Raw genomic sequence first — 16,823 nt, forward strand, 5'->3', positions numbered from 1 at the left:
ACTCTTTCATTTCTTCTAGTTTGCCAACACTGTTCTGTTGTCTACTATTTTTATTTACTTCTTCCGATAACAGACACTCTAAAGATGAACATTTCTCCTGTGCTTTTAATTTGCATGAACTTTCCCTATCCAGTTTCCTGGTTAACATTGAGATCTCATTCTTAAGTCTACCCATTTCTTCCTTATCATCATTTTTCTTAGCCAACAAATTGTTCACTTGAAACTTTTCAACATTCAAGTTCATTTCACAGTTCATTTTTTCCATATCGGATAATTTCTCTTCGAGTCTTGTTTGAGACTCTTTCATTGTTTGTTTCCTTTTGTTTCTTACGCCATAACCTCGCCGCTCTGTAGCCTTGACCTGCCTTACAGAGGGCGATCGTTTCACCGGACAGTGTTGTGCCATATGTCCGGGTTGTGAGCGGGACAGGCAATTTGGTCGACCATCAGCCGTCCACCGGAGCGATGGACCGGCAGGTCGCGGCTGTCCAACCTGTCTCTGTTTTGTCCCGTTTTTGTCCTGATTCTCTGCTGTTGGCCTGCTTTCTAACCTCTCCAATCGTTGGTCAACCTTATCCAGGTGAGCCAACAGTTGAGCCATCATGGTTTCCACCGTGCCGGTCCCTGTGGGTGGGGATTGTTTCTGTTCCGGCACAGAGACTTTGTCTACCGAACAGTTCGATTGGTCCTCATCCTCGGACCTGCGGATCGCTGAGTTCCTGACCTGAAGGAAGGTCAACTGCGGGTCTTTGTAGACCTCTTCTTTCAAATATCTTCTTGACATAGGGGTCGCCAGCCCCTCGATGAAATGGTCCCTCAGCAGGCGCGCATCCATGTCGGGTATTTTGCCTTTTACCGCTTCAAAGGCCCCGTTCATTCGGTGTGAATACTCCATCACACTCTCCGCCATTCTCTGCTTCAAGCCTACTAACACCGTTAGCAGTTGCGAACCCGACCGTCTCTCCCCAAAGGTCTCCATAATCAGATCCAGCACCTTATCTGGATCTGATTGGATGGTTTTATCGTGGCATTTTACCTCTGCCCTGACCGTCTCTCCTATACTTCCCATCAGCAGTCTTAATCTTTCCTCTGGTGACATGTATCTTGAGGCCCAGGCAGCCCTGATCTCTTCACTGAACCTGTTGGTTAAGGTTGGATCACCGTCCCCGTAAAATTTGTTGATGTGGGACTCACTGGGCAGGACCACAATATGGATCGGCTTTTTGTCCACATTTTGTCCTGGTCCATCTGGAGGCAAAGGGTCATCTTTACCGTTGCCTATCTTATCTGACTCAGATTGTTGGGCCAGCAGGAGTTTTTGTTCCTTTCCGATATCTAAAATATCACTCCCGCGTCTGCCACTCACACTAAGGAAAAATGTTGCAGCTATGCAGCAGATAGTGTTGCCCAAAAGGGAGATCATGACACATTTCCAGTGTCCAAGAGTTACATCCATATCTTGGTTGCCATCTTTGCCCAGTATTTGTCCAACAACCCAGTTGGAGATACCAATGACAATTATCTGGATGCTGGTGGTCAGCCCCATAGCTGTCCCCAGGGTAGTTGGTGCTACAACTAGGGGTATACTGAGCCACATGCTTGCAGCAGCAAAAGAGCATGTGACACCAAGCCAGAATGATAATGAAAGGTGTCTCATCTCTGTTCTTTTCAATTTCCTCGATTCTGATTTCCGTTTTCCCTTTTATTTATTTCCTTCAAATAAAAAAAGACGTTTCTTACCGTGTGTGTATGAAAAATTTTCCTCGTTCCTCAATTTTCACTGTTCCTGAATGTTCGAATTCACACACACGAAACACAGTTATGAACAAGGTTGACTATGGGTGCCTAAAGCGGCAAGTCTAGTTGAATTCATCCTGTCCGCAGCGCCAAATGTAACGAGAGTATCCTGCTCGCAGAGCCAAATGTAACGAGACTATTTGCCTGTAGTGCCAAATGTTAACGAGTTCTGCTCGACAACGCCAAATGTTACCGAGTCTAACCACTCATTCTACACAACATCGACCACAGTATAGATACTCGAAGATGCAGGTTCGCTATTGATCCTTTTATTACATGAATCAAAGAAATGCTTCACAATAATATACTGAATCAAAAGGAATGCTTCACAATAAGAGTTTGAATCAACTGACTCCCAACAGTCCTCACTAGTCTTCATATAACTGAATACACATGTCTATCGTCCTTCTTAACACAATATAACCAACTTGATACTGCCACACAGACTGACTGATCGAGAGAGAGAGAGACTCAGCCGTCGCCTTCCTTATATCCCCCTCGTATCCGTAGTCGTATTCGGTTCTATCATAATCGTAATCGTAATCGATTCTAATCGTTACATCAGAATGTTAATTACGCCGCTTCTGTCGTACAGTCCGATTTAATATAACATCTGCACTGTTTCGTCAGCCAAATCGTGTCAAAGTTGACAGCGCTTGTCGTATCCTTCCAAACTACGCCGTGGCTTTATGATCGTTATCAGTTGGCTTATCAGTCCAACACCTGCACTATCGCGTTCTCAACAATAGTGACTAGTAACTAGGCCCACCCTAGTTACATTCACCGCCGCCTTTTTTTGTGTGTTTTCAACCACAAACAACGCTTGGTAGGTGCACTTCCTAAATGTCCATCGCACCATCGTAAAAAAAAAAATTATTGTTCCATTCACTGTCAATGTCGTCCCATTCGTAAAAGACTGACAGTTATCCCTATTTCACATATCAAATGTGTCTACATCATATTCCTCAGACACAAAAACAGTTCTAGAATTCACATCCACCTTTTTTCGTTTGGTGCCTTCACCAGTTCACTTTTATGACTTTTTGAACAGTCTGTTCTCATACCAGCGCGACCATGAAAGAATTGATGGTTGCTGACAAAAAATTTCGTATTCTTTCTGTTTCTCAAACTTCTCCGCGGACCACTTATCTGATGGTCTACTGTCTCTCTGCTTCTGGGAGGAACGGGATCCTCTTCGTTGCCGTTATCCTCCACTTGTGTCTCGCTGTTGTTCTGTTGATGGTGACATGGTTCCGGGATGGGTATGAGAATTTCCGTGTAAGTTTCCGGTTCCCTAATTGTCTTAGGTTTCCTTGTGTGTAACTGCTCTTCTTGACTATGACAATATTTCTTTAATTGAGCAATATTCGCCCACCGATCCGGTTTGGCGTGATCGATGGGTCTTATCTTAAAGGGGCCACCTGCTACTTTAGGCATCTCCACGACTTGCCATATCTCCTGTCCCCAGAGGTCGTGGATTTTGTTTCTGCCTAACGGGTGGCTACGCAGTAATACCCTGTCGTTCAGTTTGAGTGGCGGGTCCTTTGTCTGTACCGGCGGTTCCCTTCGCCGTGCTTCATGTTCTAGTCTTTCCTGTACTACCCTGTACATTTCTCTAATTCGTCTCATATGTTCATTCACATATTCCAGTGCAGTGTATGAGCCAGTCATACTCTCCTTTTTTCCTAGGAACAAGTCAAGAGGGAGTCGAGCCTCCCGTCCGAACAGCAACATGTGTGGCGAAAAGCCGGTTGTGGCATGGGGGTGCAGTTGTATAGATATACCAACTCTGGGAGAAAATCAGGCCAACGTTTTTTCTGTTCAGGTTCTAGCGTACGCAGCAAATCATGCATGCTGCGGTTGAACCGCTCGCACTGTCCGTTTCCTTTCGGATTAAATGTGGTTGTTCTATATTTGTTGATCCCGTAGTGGCTGCACAGTTGGTTGATTACTTCTGACTCGAAGGCCCTTCCTTGGTCAGAGTGTAATTGTCTTGGTATGCCATATTTGATGAACCAATGTTCTATTAAGACCTTTGCCACTGTTTTGGCAGTCTGATCTCGTGTGGGCACCGCCACAGTCCATTTGGTGAATACATCAGTCATTACCAACACATGTTCCGTCCCATCCGATGATTGCTCCAACGACGTAAAGTCCATAGCCACAATCTCTAGTGGTTTTGTCGCTAGTAGGTGTCCTGATGGCTGTCTCATTTTGACAACTGGCATTTTCGCATGCTGACACCTCACACAAGCCTCACAATGGCGTTTGACCTCCATTTCCATATTGGGCCAGTAACACCTCCGTCGTAATATTTTGTGCGTCCTGTCCTGACCCTGGTGTCCTGCCCTGTCATGTGCCAACCTTAGCACTTCTTCTCGTAATTGTCCAGGCACCACCACCTGGTGTATTGTCCCATCAATTTGGTCATGAATTCTCCGCATGAGAACACCATCCTTTATGCTGAGACGGTCCCACTGACTCAGTATTTTCTTTGTTTCTCGACCAAATTGTTCTCTTTCCCTTCTTCCTGGGAATTTTTGTTCCTGGACGTGTTTCAACAGCGGCTGTAAGCCACTATCCGTTCTCTGGGCATCTCTTATCTCTTTGTGATTAAGGCAACTAAAATCACCAATGTCCATATGTCCGGGCTCTGTGGAAATGTGCTCCACCCCGGTCTGTCCGTTTTGCATCACTTGCACCCCGTGAGGGATATCTGTTGACGCTCTGACCTCACATATTCCTGTCAGCGTTTCTTCCTCATCGCCCGGTCTCTCGTAAGGATTCCTTGATAAGGCGTCCGCATTGTCATTGGACCGCCCCGGGCGATATTTTATCTCTAGGTCAAGGAGTGCCAATTCTGCTGCCCATCGCTGTTCGATGGATCCCAGCCTTGCTGTAATTTGAAGTTCTTTTTCAATATCTGATAATTTTTCTTCAAGTCTTGTTTGAGACTCTTTCATTTCTTCTAGTTTGCCAACACTGTTCTGTTGTCTACTATTTTTATTTACTTCTTCCGATAACAGACACTCTAAAGATGAACATTTCTCCTGTGCTTTTAATTTGCATGAACTTTCCCTATCCAGTTTCCTGGTTAACATTGAGATCTCATTCTTAAGTCTACCCATTTCTTCCTTATCATCATTTTTCTTAGCCAACAAATTGTTCACTTGAAACTTTTCAACATTCAAGTTCATTTCACAGTTCATTTTTTCCATATCGGATAATTTCTCTTCGAGTCTTGTTTGAGACTCTTTCATTGTTTGTTTCCTTTTGTTTCTTACGCCATAACCTCGCCGCTCTGTAGCCTTGACCTGCCTTACAGAGGGCGATCGTTTCACCGGACAGTGTTGTGCCATATGTCCGGGTTGTGAGCGGGACAGGCAATTTGGTCGACCATCAGCCGTCCACCGGAGCGATGGACCGGCAGGTCGCGGCTGTCCAACCTGTCTCTGTTTTGTCCCGTTTTTGTCCTGATTCTCTGCTGTTGGCCTGCTTTCTAACCTCTCCAATCGTTGGTCAACCTTATCCAGGTGAGCCAACAGTTGAGCCATCATGGTTTCCACCGTGCCGGTCCCTGTGGGTGGGGATTGTTTCTGTTCCGGCACAGAGACTTTGTCTACCGAACAGTTCGATTGGTCCTCATCCTCGGACCTGCGGATCGCTGAGTTCCTGACCTGAAGGAAGGTCAACTGCGTGTCTTTGTAGACCTCTTCTTTCAAATATCTTCTTGACATAGGGGTCGCCAGCCCCTCGATGAAATGGTCCCTCAGCAGGCGCGCATCCATGTCGGGTATTTTGCCTTTTACCGCTTCAAAGGCCCCGTTCATTCGGTGTGAATACTCCATCACACTCTCCGCCATTCTCTGCTTCAAGCCTACTAACACCGTTAGCAGTTGCGAACCCGACCGTCTCTCCCCAAAGGTCTCCATAATCAGATCCAGCACCTTATCTGGATCTGATTGGATGGTTTTATCGTGGCATTTTACCTCTGCCCTGACCGTCTCTCCTATACTTCCCATCAGCAGTCTTAATCTTTCCTCTGGTGACATGTATCTTGAGGCCCAGGCAGCCCTGACCTCTTCACTGAACCTGTTGGTTAAGGTTGGATCACCGTCCCCGTAAAATTTGTTGATGTGGGACTCACTGGGCAGGACCACAATATGGATCGGCTTTTTGTCCACATTTTGTCCTGGTCCATCTGGAGGCAAAGGGTCATCTTTACCGTTGCCTATCTTATCTGACTCAGATTGTTGGGCCAGCAGGAGTTTTTGTTCCTTTCCGATATCTAAAATATCACTCCCGCGTCTGCCACTCACACTAAGGAAAAATGTTGCAGCTATGCAGCAGATAGTGTTGCCCAAAAGGGAGATCATGACACATTTCCAGTGTCCAAGAGTTACATCCATATCTTGGTTGCCATCTTTGCCCAGTATTTGTCCAACAACCCAGTTGGAGATACCAATGACAATTATCTGGATGCTGGTGGTCAGCCCCATAGCTGTCCCCAGGGTAGTTGGTGCTACAACTAGGGGTATACTGAGCCACATGCTTGCAGCAGCAAAAGAGCATGTGACACCAAGCCAGAATGATAATGAAAGGTGTCTCATCTCTGTTCTTTTCAATTTCCTCGATTCTGATTTCAGTTTTCCCTTTTATTTATTTCCTTCAAATAAAAAAAGACGTTTCTTACCGTGTGTGTATGAAAAATTTTCCTCGTTCCTCAATTTTCACTGTTCCTGAATGTTCGAATTCACACACACGAAACACAGTTATGAACAAGGTTGACTATGGGTGCCTAAAGCGGCAAGTCTAGTTGAATTCATCCTGTCCGCAGCGCCAAATGTAACGAGAGTATCCTGCTCGCAGAGCCAAATGTAACGAGACTATTTGCCTGTAGTGCCAAATGTTAACGAGTTCTGCTCGACAACGCCAAATGTTACCGAGTCTAACCACTCATTCTACACAACATCGACCACAGTATAGATACTCGAAGATGCAGGTTCGCTATTGATCCTTTTATTACATGAATCAAAGAAATGCTTCACAATAATATACTGAATCAAAAGGAATGCTTCACAATAAGAGTTTGAATCAACTGACTCCCAACAGTCCTCACTAGTCTTCATATAACTGAATACACATGTCTATCGTCCTTCTTAACACAATATAACCAACTTGATACTGCCACACAGACTGACTGATCGAGAGAGAGAGAGACTCAGCCGTCGCCTTCCTTATATCCCCCTCGTATCCGTAGTCGTATTCGGTTCTATCATAATCGTAATCGTAATCGATTCTAATCGTTACATCAGAATGTTAATTACGCCGCTTCTGTCGTACAGTCCGATTTAATATAACATCTGCACTGTTTCGTCAGCCAAATCGTGTCAAAGTTGACAGCGCTTGTCGTATCCTTCCAAACTACGCCGTGGCTTTATGATCGTTATCAGTTGGCTTATCAGTCCAACACCTGCACTATCGCGTTCTCAACAATAGTGACTAGTAACTAGGCCCACCCTAGTTACATATATATATATATATATATATATATATATATATATATATATATATATATATATATATATATATATATATATATATATATATATATATATATATATATATATATATATATATATATATATATATATATATGGCGGGGCGCCAAACTGAATGATCGCCCCGGGCGCCGGGAGGGGTCGCTACGCCTCTGGCCTACTGGACGTTGGTGTACGAGTTTACCCCCCTGCGATCAGTGGGGGGGGGGGGGTAGAAGATAAGGACAGAAGCGACCTATACGATAATCAAACCGATATCCAGGTAGTCGGAGTTAGCCGTGTTAAGGCCTGCCTGGCTAATAGGAGACACTTTCTGAGCCGCTGTTATCCTTAAATAAAAAACAAAAAAATAAATAAAAGTTAGCTTCTAAAGTGGATTGGGATAGTGCTATAATTATATTATTTGATTACTAAGTTTATTGTTTTGGCGAAACACGTGTGTTTTTTATATGAATAAATATTATTTCATATTTACAGATATTTATTTTAAATAACAAATAAAATGTTTTTAACTAATCCTAATCAAATAATAAAATATTGAAAAAAATTGTTAGTGGCTCTTTAAAAACTGGTAAATTTTGTAAATTGTAACTTGTAATTCTTCCGTCTCAAAGAGTTGCCGACAAAAAAGTATTTAACTAATCCTAATTAAATAATAAAAAATTGAAAAAAAATTGTTAGTGGCTCTTTAAAAACTGGTAAATATTGTAACTTGTGGTTCTTCCGTCTCAAAGAGTGGCCGACAACAATCGGGTGAGCAAGTGCGCCTTCTATCGCTAGACCTCGCTGTACCTTAGCAATAGCCTTCACCAGCTGTAGACAATAGTTTCTAAAAACGTAAGTAACGACAACCATGTTTATTCTGAATTACCTGTGCACACCTTGTTACGTACCTTTAACGACACTTAATTAACGAACGCCTTTGGAGGAAATATGTACTGTAGATCTAATTTTAGACTTTCTTTCTGACAAATGTTGTGTGGGTGAGGAGGGGGGCTTGAAGCACGTTCAACGCATCCCCCCCACCCCCGAAATTTAAGTGCTTATTCTACGATAGTTTTAAGTGGACACAATATGAAGTTTTCACAATTTCTTGGTTTATGTAGCACTACCTTATTCCAGAGTCTCCTTGTTCTTGCATAAAACATTGAACTATAAATCCAGTTCTTCATTAGACTAGTGCTTATTTTCTGAACGACCACAGGCCAAATTAAAACAATATTCATACCAGGAGTAAAAGGATCCATTTAAACCTACACGACGCTTCACAAAATCTGTATATACTATACAAGAGTTCAATAGATGTAAACTTACAAATCGAATGAACGTAATTTTATATTAAAGTTCATCATCATCTTCTTCTTCTTCGTTCTTAAATCTAGTGTTGGAAGAGATTCCCTCCAACACAGTGTCAACTTGTTATGCGCATTATTGGCCATTGACTCCAATTTTAGCTTGCTTTTCTTTTTGGATTTGCTTTCATAGCTTTGTCCAACCAAGAACAAACTACAAGGCAGCAGTTGTTTGATTTTTTTTTGGATTTGCTTCCATAGCCTTTGTCTAACCAAGAACAAACTACAAGTTAGCAATTGTTTGATTTTGGAGTTGTCTCTCCTAGATGAGTGGCCGTCCCCAGCTATCTAACCTCACGGATTAGAACGAAGGACTTTTCGGTTCAGCAACAATGAGCTTAACTAAAACCACCCCGCCGACCTCTAAGTTCATCTCAAATATTACTCTTTGCAGATCACTTCACAGCAGCTTTACATCTGAAGACTAACAAAGCATATTTCTTTCTTTAACTGTTCCAAAAGTATCATTATCAATTAATTGCTGTTCGATAGTAACACATTTAACGAATAACAAGTCGAAGTGAACTTAATTCACCGTCTTTAGCTCCGATTTGAACCATCTGAAAACTGTTATTAAAACATTTAATTTTACTCTTCGTGCGTAAGTCATTTTCTCTTTTTTTTCCGTAATCATTAATGTCATTTTTTTTCTAAACAATGTTTCCAAATGCTATGAGAATTTAAAAATAACAAAAAAGAAAAAAATCCAAAACTGGTAATGTTTATTTTACGCTTTCTTCAAGAACACTAAAAACTAAATTACCTTAATACGTGTCGGATAAATAATACCTAACTATCTCGATTTTTTTCTTTGATAATTATGTAAAAGCACTGCCGATATTATAATTATATAATTAAAAGCTAAGAGCAATACTTAAAATGTAATCAACTCTAAGATTAGATTTAACAAGGATTCTCGTCTGTTCGAGCATTGAATTAATTCCTGTTCGTGTAGGATATAATTACAGGTATAATGTTGGAAAAATTAAATCTTACTTTTTTTTTACTAATCATATAAAATGTCGCAGTTATTTTCATGGAAATTAAACCCCTTCTCTTTATTCTTCCTTTTTGTTTTCATTCAAGTTTTAGAACTTTCTGGGGAAAAAACGTTTTACATCCAACTTAAAGAGTTTGTTTAATCCAATTTTTTTTAGTTATGTCATTATATATTATTAATAACTTCAATAATTATGAGCAACGTTTAAGTGAAGAAAATTGTTTCAGTTGCAAAAATGTTTAAAGGGAATAAATTACGCCGTTGGTTAAAACGCGATAGTTGTTGTAAAGTATACTGAATTTAGGATTAAATTTAAGACTATTTCTGCTAGCTGAGGTAAGGAGACCATGAGTTTGATTTACAGTGTTAATATCACGTTAGCTGATGTACCTATAGTTGACAACACCTTGTACCCCATCCTCATCAACATCATCGCCAACGTTTTAACCGTCTTAGTTTCAATCTTCGGGATCTTGACCAATGCGGTCAACATATTGATCTTCCTGCGGCAAGGCTTCATTGACCAGGTCAACATAACCTTACTGGCCTTGGCCTTGTCTGACCTTCTGGCCCTGATGGCCATTTCCGTCCCGACCCTCGTGTTTTTCATGGCCTACAAGTTGTTTGACGTCATCCTATACTCGGGCGAGATCTCATACATTACGGCAGGGACGGTGCACCTGATCTTCGTTAGAGTGACTGGTTGGCTGACGGCTTTCATCACGTTTGAGCGATGCCTTTGCGTGACGTTACCCCTGCACGTGAAATCCCTTTTCACGAAACAACGCGTCACGTGCGTCGTCGTAACCATTTACGTGTTCAGTTTCGCCTGTTTGGCGCCTACCTACTACACGACGCGAATTATCTCGAGTTACCTCCCTCAGATTAACCGGAGTTATCTCATCCTGGTGTACACCGACGATCGAGCTATCATTGATCACGTGACGTTTATCGTCGGCAACGTATTCCCCGTCATGGCGTCTTTCTCCATCGTCGTGCTCAGTACAATCTTCCTCGTTGTTGGTCTCGTACGCTCTACAACGTTTTCAACACATCAAATACAACAACTCACAACTAACAACAAGATTCAGGTCATATCAAGGAAGAAGATTAAGATAATTAAACTGACGTCATCGCTGGCTTTAATCTACATCGTCACGTTCACGCCGACTATAATCTTCACCGTGTGGACGATACGTGATCCTGGGTTCAGCGTGACAGGGTTCAACCGGAACTTCTTCAACGTGGCATTTTCCTTTTCCTTCCTGATGGAATCGCTCAACTCCAGCCTGCATATTTTCCCGTACTATAGTCTGAGTGCTAAGTACAGGACCAGCTTCAGAACGTTGTTTACGTGTTGTCCGGCTGTTCGTGTACCCTAACTTGACATTGGTACCAAGTAGAAAACATGCGTTAAAACTTTATTTTATTGCTTGTGGTCTGATGGTACGATTTTTGTGTGCTTTGGTACAACTGTCTAAGTACTAAGGAGATCAAAACTTAATTTACATATTTTACAGACTTTTAATTTCGACACTGTGGATGTTGTAGTATCTGACTGTAGATATTGTATGATCTGACTAGATGTTGTAGTTACTCTTAAATACATTATACTTTCTGTAAAGAAGGTTTAAAGTTCATTTAATACTGAAAGACTGGCGCTTTTGTTGTGGTTTTTACATGACTCATTTTAAGGATTGGTTATTTAAAAGTTTAATAAAGTTGTTGATATCTTTGATCGTTGTAACAGTAACATTAACGGTTATTAAATTAGGAGCAAAAATATAAAACAAGAAAAGTCTTCAATACTTGCTTATGGTGAAAAATACAATTAGCGGCCCAAGACTTGATTGGGGAAACAATGATCACTACAACAACCTATGTGTGAACTATTTTACATAACATCTGTTTAGCTTCAAAACTAAAGGCTGCATTTGAATTAACAGACGAAATTTAAAAAGTAAATTACTTTACATTTTGTCTGAAACGACATTTTGAAAACAAAATGAATTTTTAGAACTTTGTCCATCATATGGTTCAGATTTTATGTTGAATATCGTTGACTTATTCCCCCTAAGGCAACTTTTGATATGAGTTTAGTGATAACCATTACTTCAACCTGAATTGCACTATACTGGATAAAGGACAACAAAATCAATACAATGATGGAAGCTATTGATTCTTTGATATGTTATACGTGCTGGAATGATTGCTTAACATTTCAAATTAAAACAAGCCATTAAACGATCTGTATTTAAATTAGTTCAAACATTGCACACGTTGCGTTAAAAAATACTGGCATGTCACGTTATCGTGCTTGTATGTAGGACAGAAAAAAGGTTTGTTGAATTACCGAAACCGACAGGAAGTTGTGACTTTAAACATGATACACTACAAACACCGTGGGCTTGTACTTGTATAGTGCTCTGGAGAAAACATGACTGAAACGTGTTTACATTGTTTGTGATATTTTCTATAGTTCTCTGCTCCATTAGTTAAATCGATTTCTGAATTGTTTTAGCTTTCATGATGAATAAAACATAATTTTCATTACCTTTAGTATTATCAGGCTCATTGTAATACTTTAATACCTAAATGTTTTTGACCTTAATGAAGCCACTATTATTTAACAAAGGCTTTTGAAGAGTTTAAATGGCCGTAAACATATAACTATAGTATAATAGAAGTTGAGTTTTTCAATGGTAATGTAATCTATTCAAAACACCCACCTTTTGTATTTACCTTCGGAGGGGGGGGGGGGGGTAGGGGGTGTAAGTACTGCTTAGACAACCATCTCTTGCTAATTTAAAACATTGTAAGTTATTTTTCAATGGGTTATGGGTTAGGTGTTTGGCAAATGTGTGTATCGAGGTTTTTGTTTTCAGTTGAGAGTTACGGTATTCTATCAATATACACTGTCGCGCTATGATAAAGATCGATTTTTAAAGCTTTTTGCACTCATTCCTTGAAAAATTCACATCGCGGTTCAGTAATTATGAAAGGTGGTGTCTCAAAATTAACAAAAATACTGACGTCAGATTTTCTTGACAACTGTTGTTACCGTTATTGAATAAAATGAATAAATTGAAATTGTGTTTCGACTTCATATAGTTTCGAATCAGACCAATATTTTACAGCATCCGAATTAACAATCCAGACCAAGCCTATAAAATACCATCAAACTAATTTCGTGAAAATGTTTGTTCATTGACACAAAAATAATACCTTAGATATGAACGTTAGCACTCCCTGTTGTAGAAAACAAATGATGTTTAACTACTTCACGCGTTACTACTTTGATAAATACATTACTATTAGCAAAGACGTTTCATTTCTATGAACTCGTCACACTACCAACGCTTTCTAGATTGTGTATTACAGCTACCTAACATATACATAAAAATGTTAACTTAGGCAATACACTATCTAGTTATACGTTTAGTCCCTGCTAAATATATCTATGTTACCCTTGGTGCACAATTTTAGAACCAGTGACATTGTAACCAAATGTCAATACACTTGTCACAAAACGCGAGGCCGATAAAAGTGGTCAGCCTAATGTCACATTCACCAGTCAAGTTTTGAGTGATTAGTGTAAATTCCCGATTAAAGTGACAGACAAATTGTGTTTAAATGTGTTATTCTACAACATGACTGTAAGCTGATTTCCTTTTGATCTTAAGTTCTTGGATTTTAAAACCAATACACTATTTCAATAGCATACAAAGGAATAAGTATGTGGAAAACTTTATAGATTCACACACATCCTTAGTGTGATATGCTTCTAAGTTGATTAGAAGAATGAAAATAATGATATTAGATGGGTATTTAAATATAAATCCTGCAAGTCTTCTTTAAATATAATATTCCACGTTTTCCGGAAACATTAAACTTTGAATTAAACTGTGATGCAAGTTATAAGTCTACCAATGAACAACACATCTTTTCCGTCTACCACGATAATTCCAGCAATTAACAATGAACTAGCGGAAATTTTGACCAACATATTGATTTCAATATTAGGAGGGTTCGTGTCTCTCTTTGGGATTGTCACGAACATTATTAACATGATAATATTCGTAAAACAAGGCTTGAACGATAGTGTCAACATAAGTTTATTCAGTTTAGCACTGTCTGATGTTTTATGCTTAGCTGATGGTGTCGTGTTGGCGGTTTGGTTTAGCCCACTGTACGTGCATTCAGCGAGTTACGTAACTTCCAACGAGTTTCATTATTTAATTGGAGGTGTGTTTCACGTGATTTTAGCGCGGATTACCGGCTGGATTACGGCTTACATCACGTTTGAGCGGTGGTTGCGTGTGGCTATGCCAGTCAGGGTTAAAGATATTCTCACCAACAGGAGAGTTACGGTTTGCATGGTGTGTATATTCGTCGTGGTTATCGCATGGTCCTCGCCGGTCTTCTACACCAGTCAGGTCGTGTGGAGATTTGATTTCGCTTCAAACCGGACATATCTTGGGGTCAACTTCACATCCAACCGACGAATCATAGACTCTTTGACCTTCAGTTTAGTCAGCGTCGTGTCTGTGTTTGGCTCTCTGCTCACCGTAATCGCCACAACTACCGCCATGGTCATCCGGCTCACCAAAAACACGAAACGGCGGAAATCAAGCTCTACTTCCGGTAACAACCAGTTCTCCCGGAAAGAGATGAAGATGATAAAAATGGTAAAGATTTTATCCCTGGTCTACGTCGTCTGCTCGGCCCCAGAGGTCGCTTGGATGATCTGGCCTATGGTTGACAAGACCATCATTGTGACAGGACTAAACCAAAATCTCGTCAACGTCACCAACGGCTGTACGTTTTTACTGCAGGCCATTAACTCGTCTATTGGACTGTTTGTCTACTATTTCCTGAGCTCTAAGTACAAGCAGACATTTAGAGAAGTATTCTGTTCTTGTTAAGTAATTAGGTCTAAAACATGTCGACACCGAAGCTCATAGAGAAAATAATACAGATATTCTGTCAAGTTTTAGAAATCAAGTGAATACATATTTTAAATTGTCAATTAATTATTTTCTAAACGACTGCATATTAAATTTATACTTTCTCGTTTACTGCCTATGTGTATGTAAACACGATAACTTAAATACTGTTTCAGTTTGCTTGGCAAAACTATGATATAACATTTGTATTATTTTTTTATCAACTTTTGAGCGATTCTCTGTAACCGTTAATGGTACTTACTCCTATTCAGGTTGCTTAAAAGCCTATAGTTTGCTAATTTTTAAGTATAACTTTGTATGCAAATGTTTCTTTTAACTGTTGAACATTTTTTGTTAAATGGAAGTGGTATGTAACTCTATTTTCGTGGGAACATGATATCTTTAGCACTGTTTATAGTTTCAAAGTTATATTACTTACAAATTTTGAGTGAACTACGATATCTGAAAGTGGTACTTTACTCTATTTACGGTTTCTAAAATACCTAAACGTCAGTAGCGTTTCAATTACGTGTACAAAATTAAATACATAGATATAAGATCTTATTATCTTCATTCTGTATAAATTTGAATGAATTTCGGTGACCGGAAGTAGTAATCTACTTTACTTCTACTAGAAAGATTATTCTCATATTTTCCACGTAGGTAAACCTCAAAGACAATGCACTGTGACATAATTTGTAAATGAATTAGACATCTAATGAACTTTTTAAAAACCAATGTTTTTTTTTACAAAACTTATTGTTTGCTCAATTATATACACATCGTTTACGTTCTTCTTGATAAGCAATTCTTTTTCTACACTATTCTATTTAAAACATGTAAGTATTTAAAAAACATTTTTATTTTACGATTGCACTGTAAGTAGTGTAAGTGCCATCCCCTTACTGTTATAAAAGAATAAACAAGAAATTTAGGAGAGATCACTCCAGCTTAACTTTTAAATGTTAATGTTTTGTTTGTTTAACTTTTTTTTTAAATTTAAAGAAGTGAAAGTTGGAGAAGTCACATTCTTCAGAAATTCAGCAAAGAATAGTCTCAAAATTATTAGCGACACATTAAATATTTTTAAAATCAAGCACGCTGTTATCAAAAATTAAATATGGTTAATAAAACCTGACTGTTTAATTTTTGTTGGACTTTACGATAGATTGGATGTAATTGATGTTTGTATTATTTTCAGTAACTAGATCTAAACAAAATTTATAAAAGCCATTTATTCTTTTTACGCTTTCTTTGATTGTAAAATCTAAATAAACGCATGAAATTTATCTGTCAACAAAAAATTGGAAGTATTCTCTTCAGGTCTGTGATGTCCATTAGTTTTGTTCTAAATTTCAAATTACGTCACATTTTTACCTACATTTTTAAAGACTCACAGGTAATTTAAATTTGGTCATTAATTATAATAGAAAGCTTTCTTTATTTTACAACATAAATGTGTTTAAAAAATTATAAGTGCTTTAGTAAAGAAAAGTAAACAAGAGGCAGAATACAGCAATTAAAAAAATATAACGTTCAGATAATACGCTCAGTTTTTATTAACTCTCTAAAAAAATTAATAGTGCTCCCAGTGTGATTCTGCCTTTATTTAACCGTGTTATCTAAGACAAAATTTGCAGTCCAAGTTTTCCTCATAAAGACAACTCGTCCAGGTATAAGAATCTCAACTTGACATCCCAGCCCCACCGCCATCTTGTCTTTGTTGTAGGATAGCCGTACCACGGGCGAGACATTGAGCTGTAGACTGTGCAGGAGAACACAGCAATAATACAGGTGTAAGGTGGTCTCCAGGTGCACACACAGGGCTACAGGCATAACCACAGTATTGGCGGGATCGTATGGATCAGTTGATGTTAGGCTACAGGCATAACCATAGTATTGGCAGGAGGTTATGGATCAGTTGATGTTAGGCTACAGGCATAACCACAGTATTGGCAGGAGCTTATGGATCAGTTGATGTTAGGCTACAGGCATAACCACAGTATTGGCAGGAGCTTATGGAGTAGTTCGTGTTAGGCTACAGGCATAACCACAGTATTGGCAGGAGCTTATGGATCAGTTGATGTTAGGCTACAGGCATAACCACAGTATTGGCAGGAGCTTATGGATCAGTTGATGTTAGGCTACAGGCATAACCACAGTATTG

The 16,823-nt window shown here is 39.5% G+C and overlaps 2 protein-coding genes across 2 annotated transcripts; both read left to right on the plus strand.

The window, feature by feature from the left end:
* The first annotated feature begins 10,057 nt into the window (after window positions 1-10,057).
* On the plus strand, window positions 10,058-11,092 carry LOC131957924 (uncharacterized). The gene has a single exon (XM_059322774.1). The coding sequence runs from the start codon at window positions 10,058-10,060 to the stop codon at window positions 11,090-11,092; it is 1,035 nt and encodes a 344-aa protein (XP_059178757.1).
* A 2,943-nt stretch (window positions 11,093-14,035) lies between these two features.
* Window positions 14,036-14,635, plus strand: LOC131957925 (uncharacterized). The gene has a single exon (XM_059322775.1). It carries the CDS (start codon window positions 14,036-14,038, stop codon window positions 14,633-14,635), a length of 600 nt encoding a protein of 199 aa, XP_059178758.1.
* The last annotated feature ends 2,188 nt before the right edge of the window (window positions 14,636-16,823 follow it).

The sequence above is a fragment of the Physella acuta genome, unplaced genomic scaffold (genome assembly GCF_028476545.2).
Source record: "Physella acuta isolate Inbredline_101_S28 unplaced genomic scaffold, ASM2847654v3 ptg001278l, whole genome shotgun sequence".
In the NCBI taxonomy this organism is placed as follows: Eukaryota; Metazoa; Mollusca; class Gastropoda; family Physidae; genus Physella; species Physella acuta.

What these genes read in the sequence shown, in the direction of transcription:
- LOC131957924 (XM_059322774.1), top strand. Translation starts at nt 10,058, where the DNA reads ATGAGTTTGATTTACAGTGTTAATATCACGTTAGCTGATGTACCTATA.
- LOC131957925 (XM_059322775.1), top strand. Translation starts at nt 14,036, where the DNA reads ATGCCAGTCAGGGTTAAAGATATTCTCACCAACAGGAGAGTTACGGTT.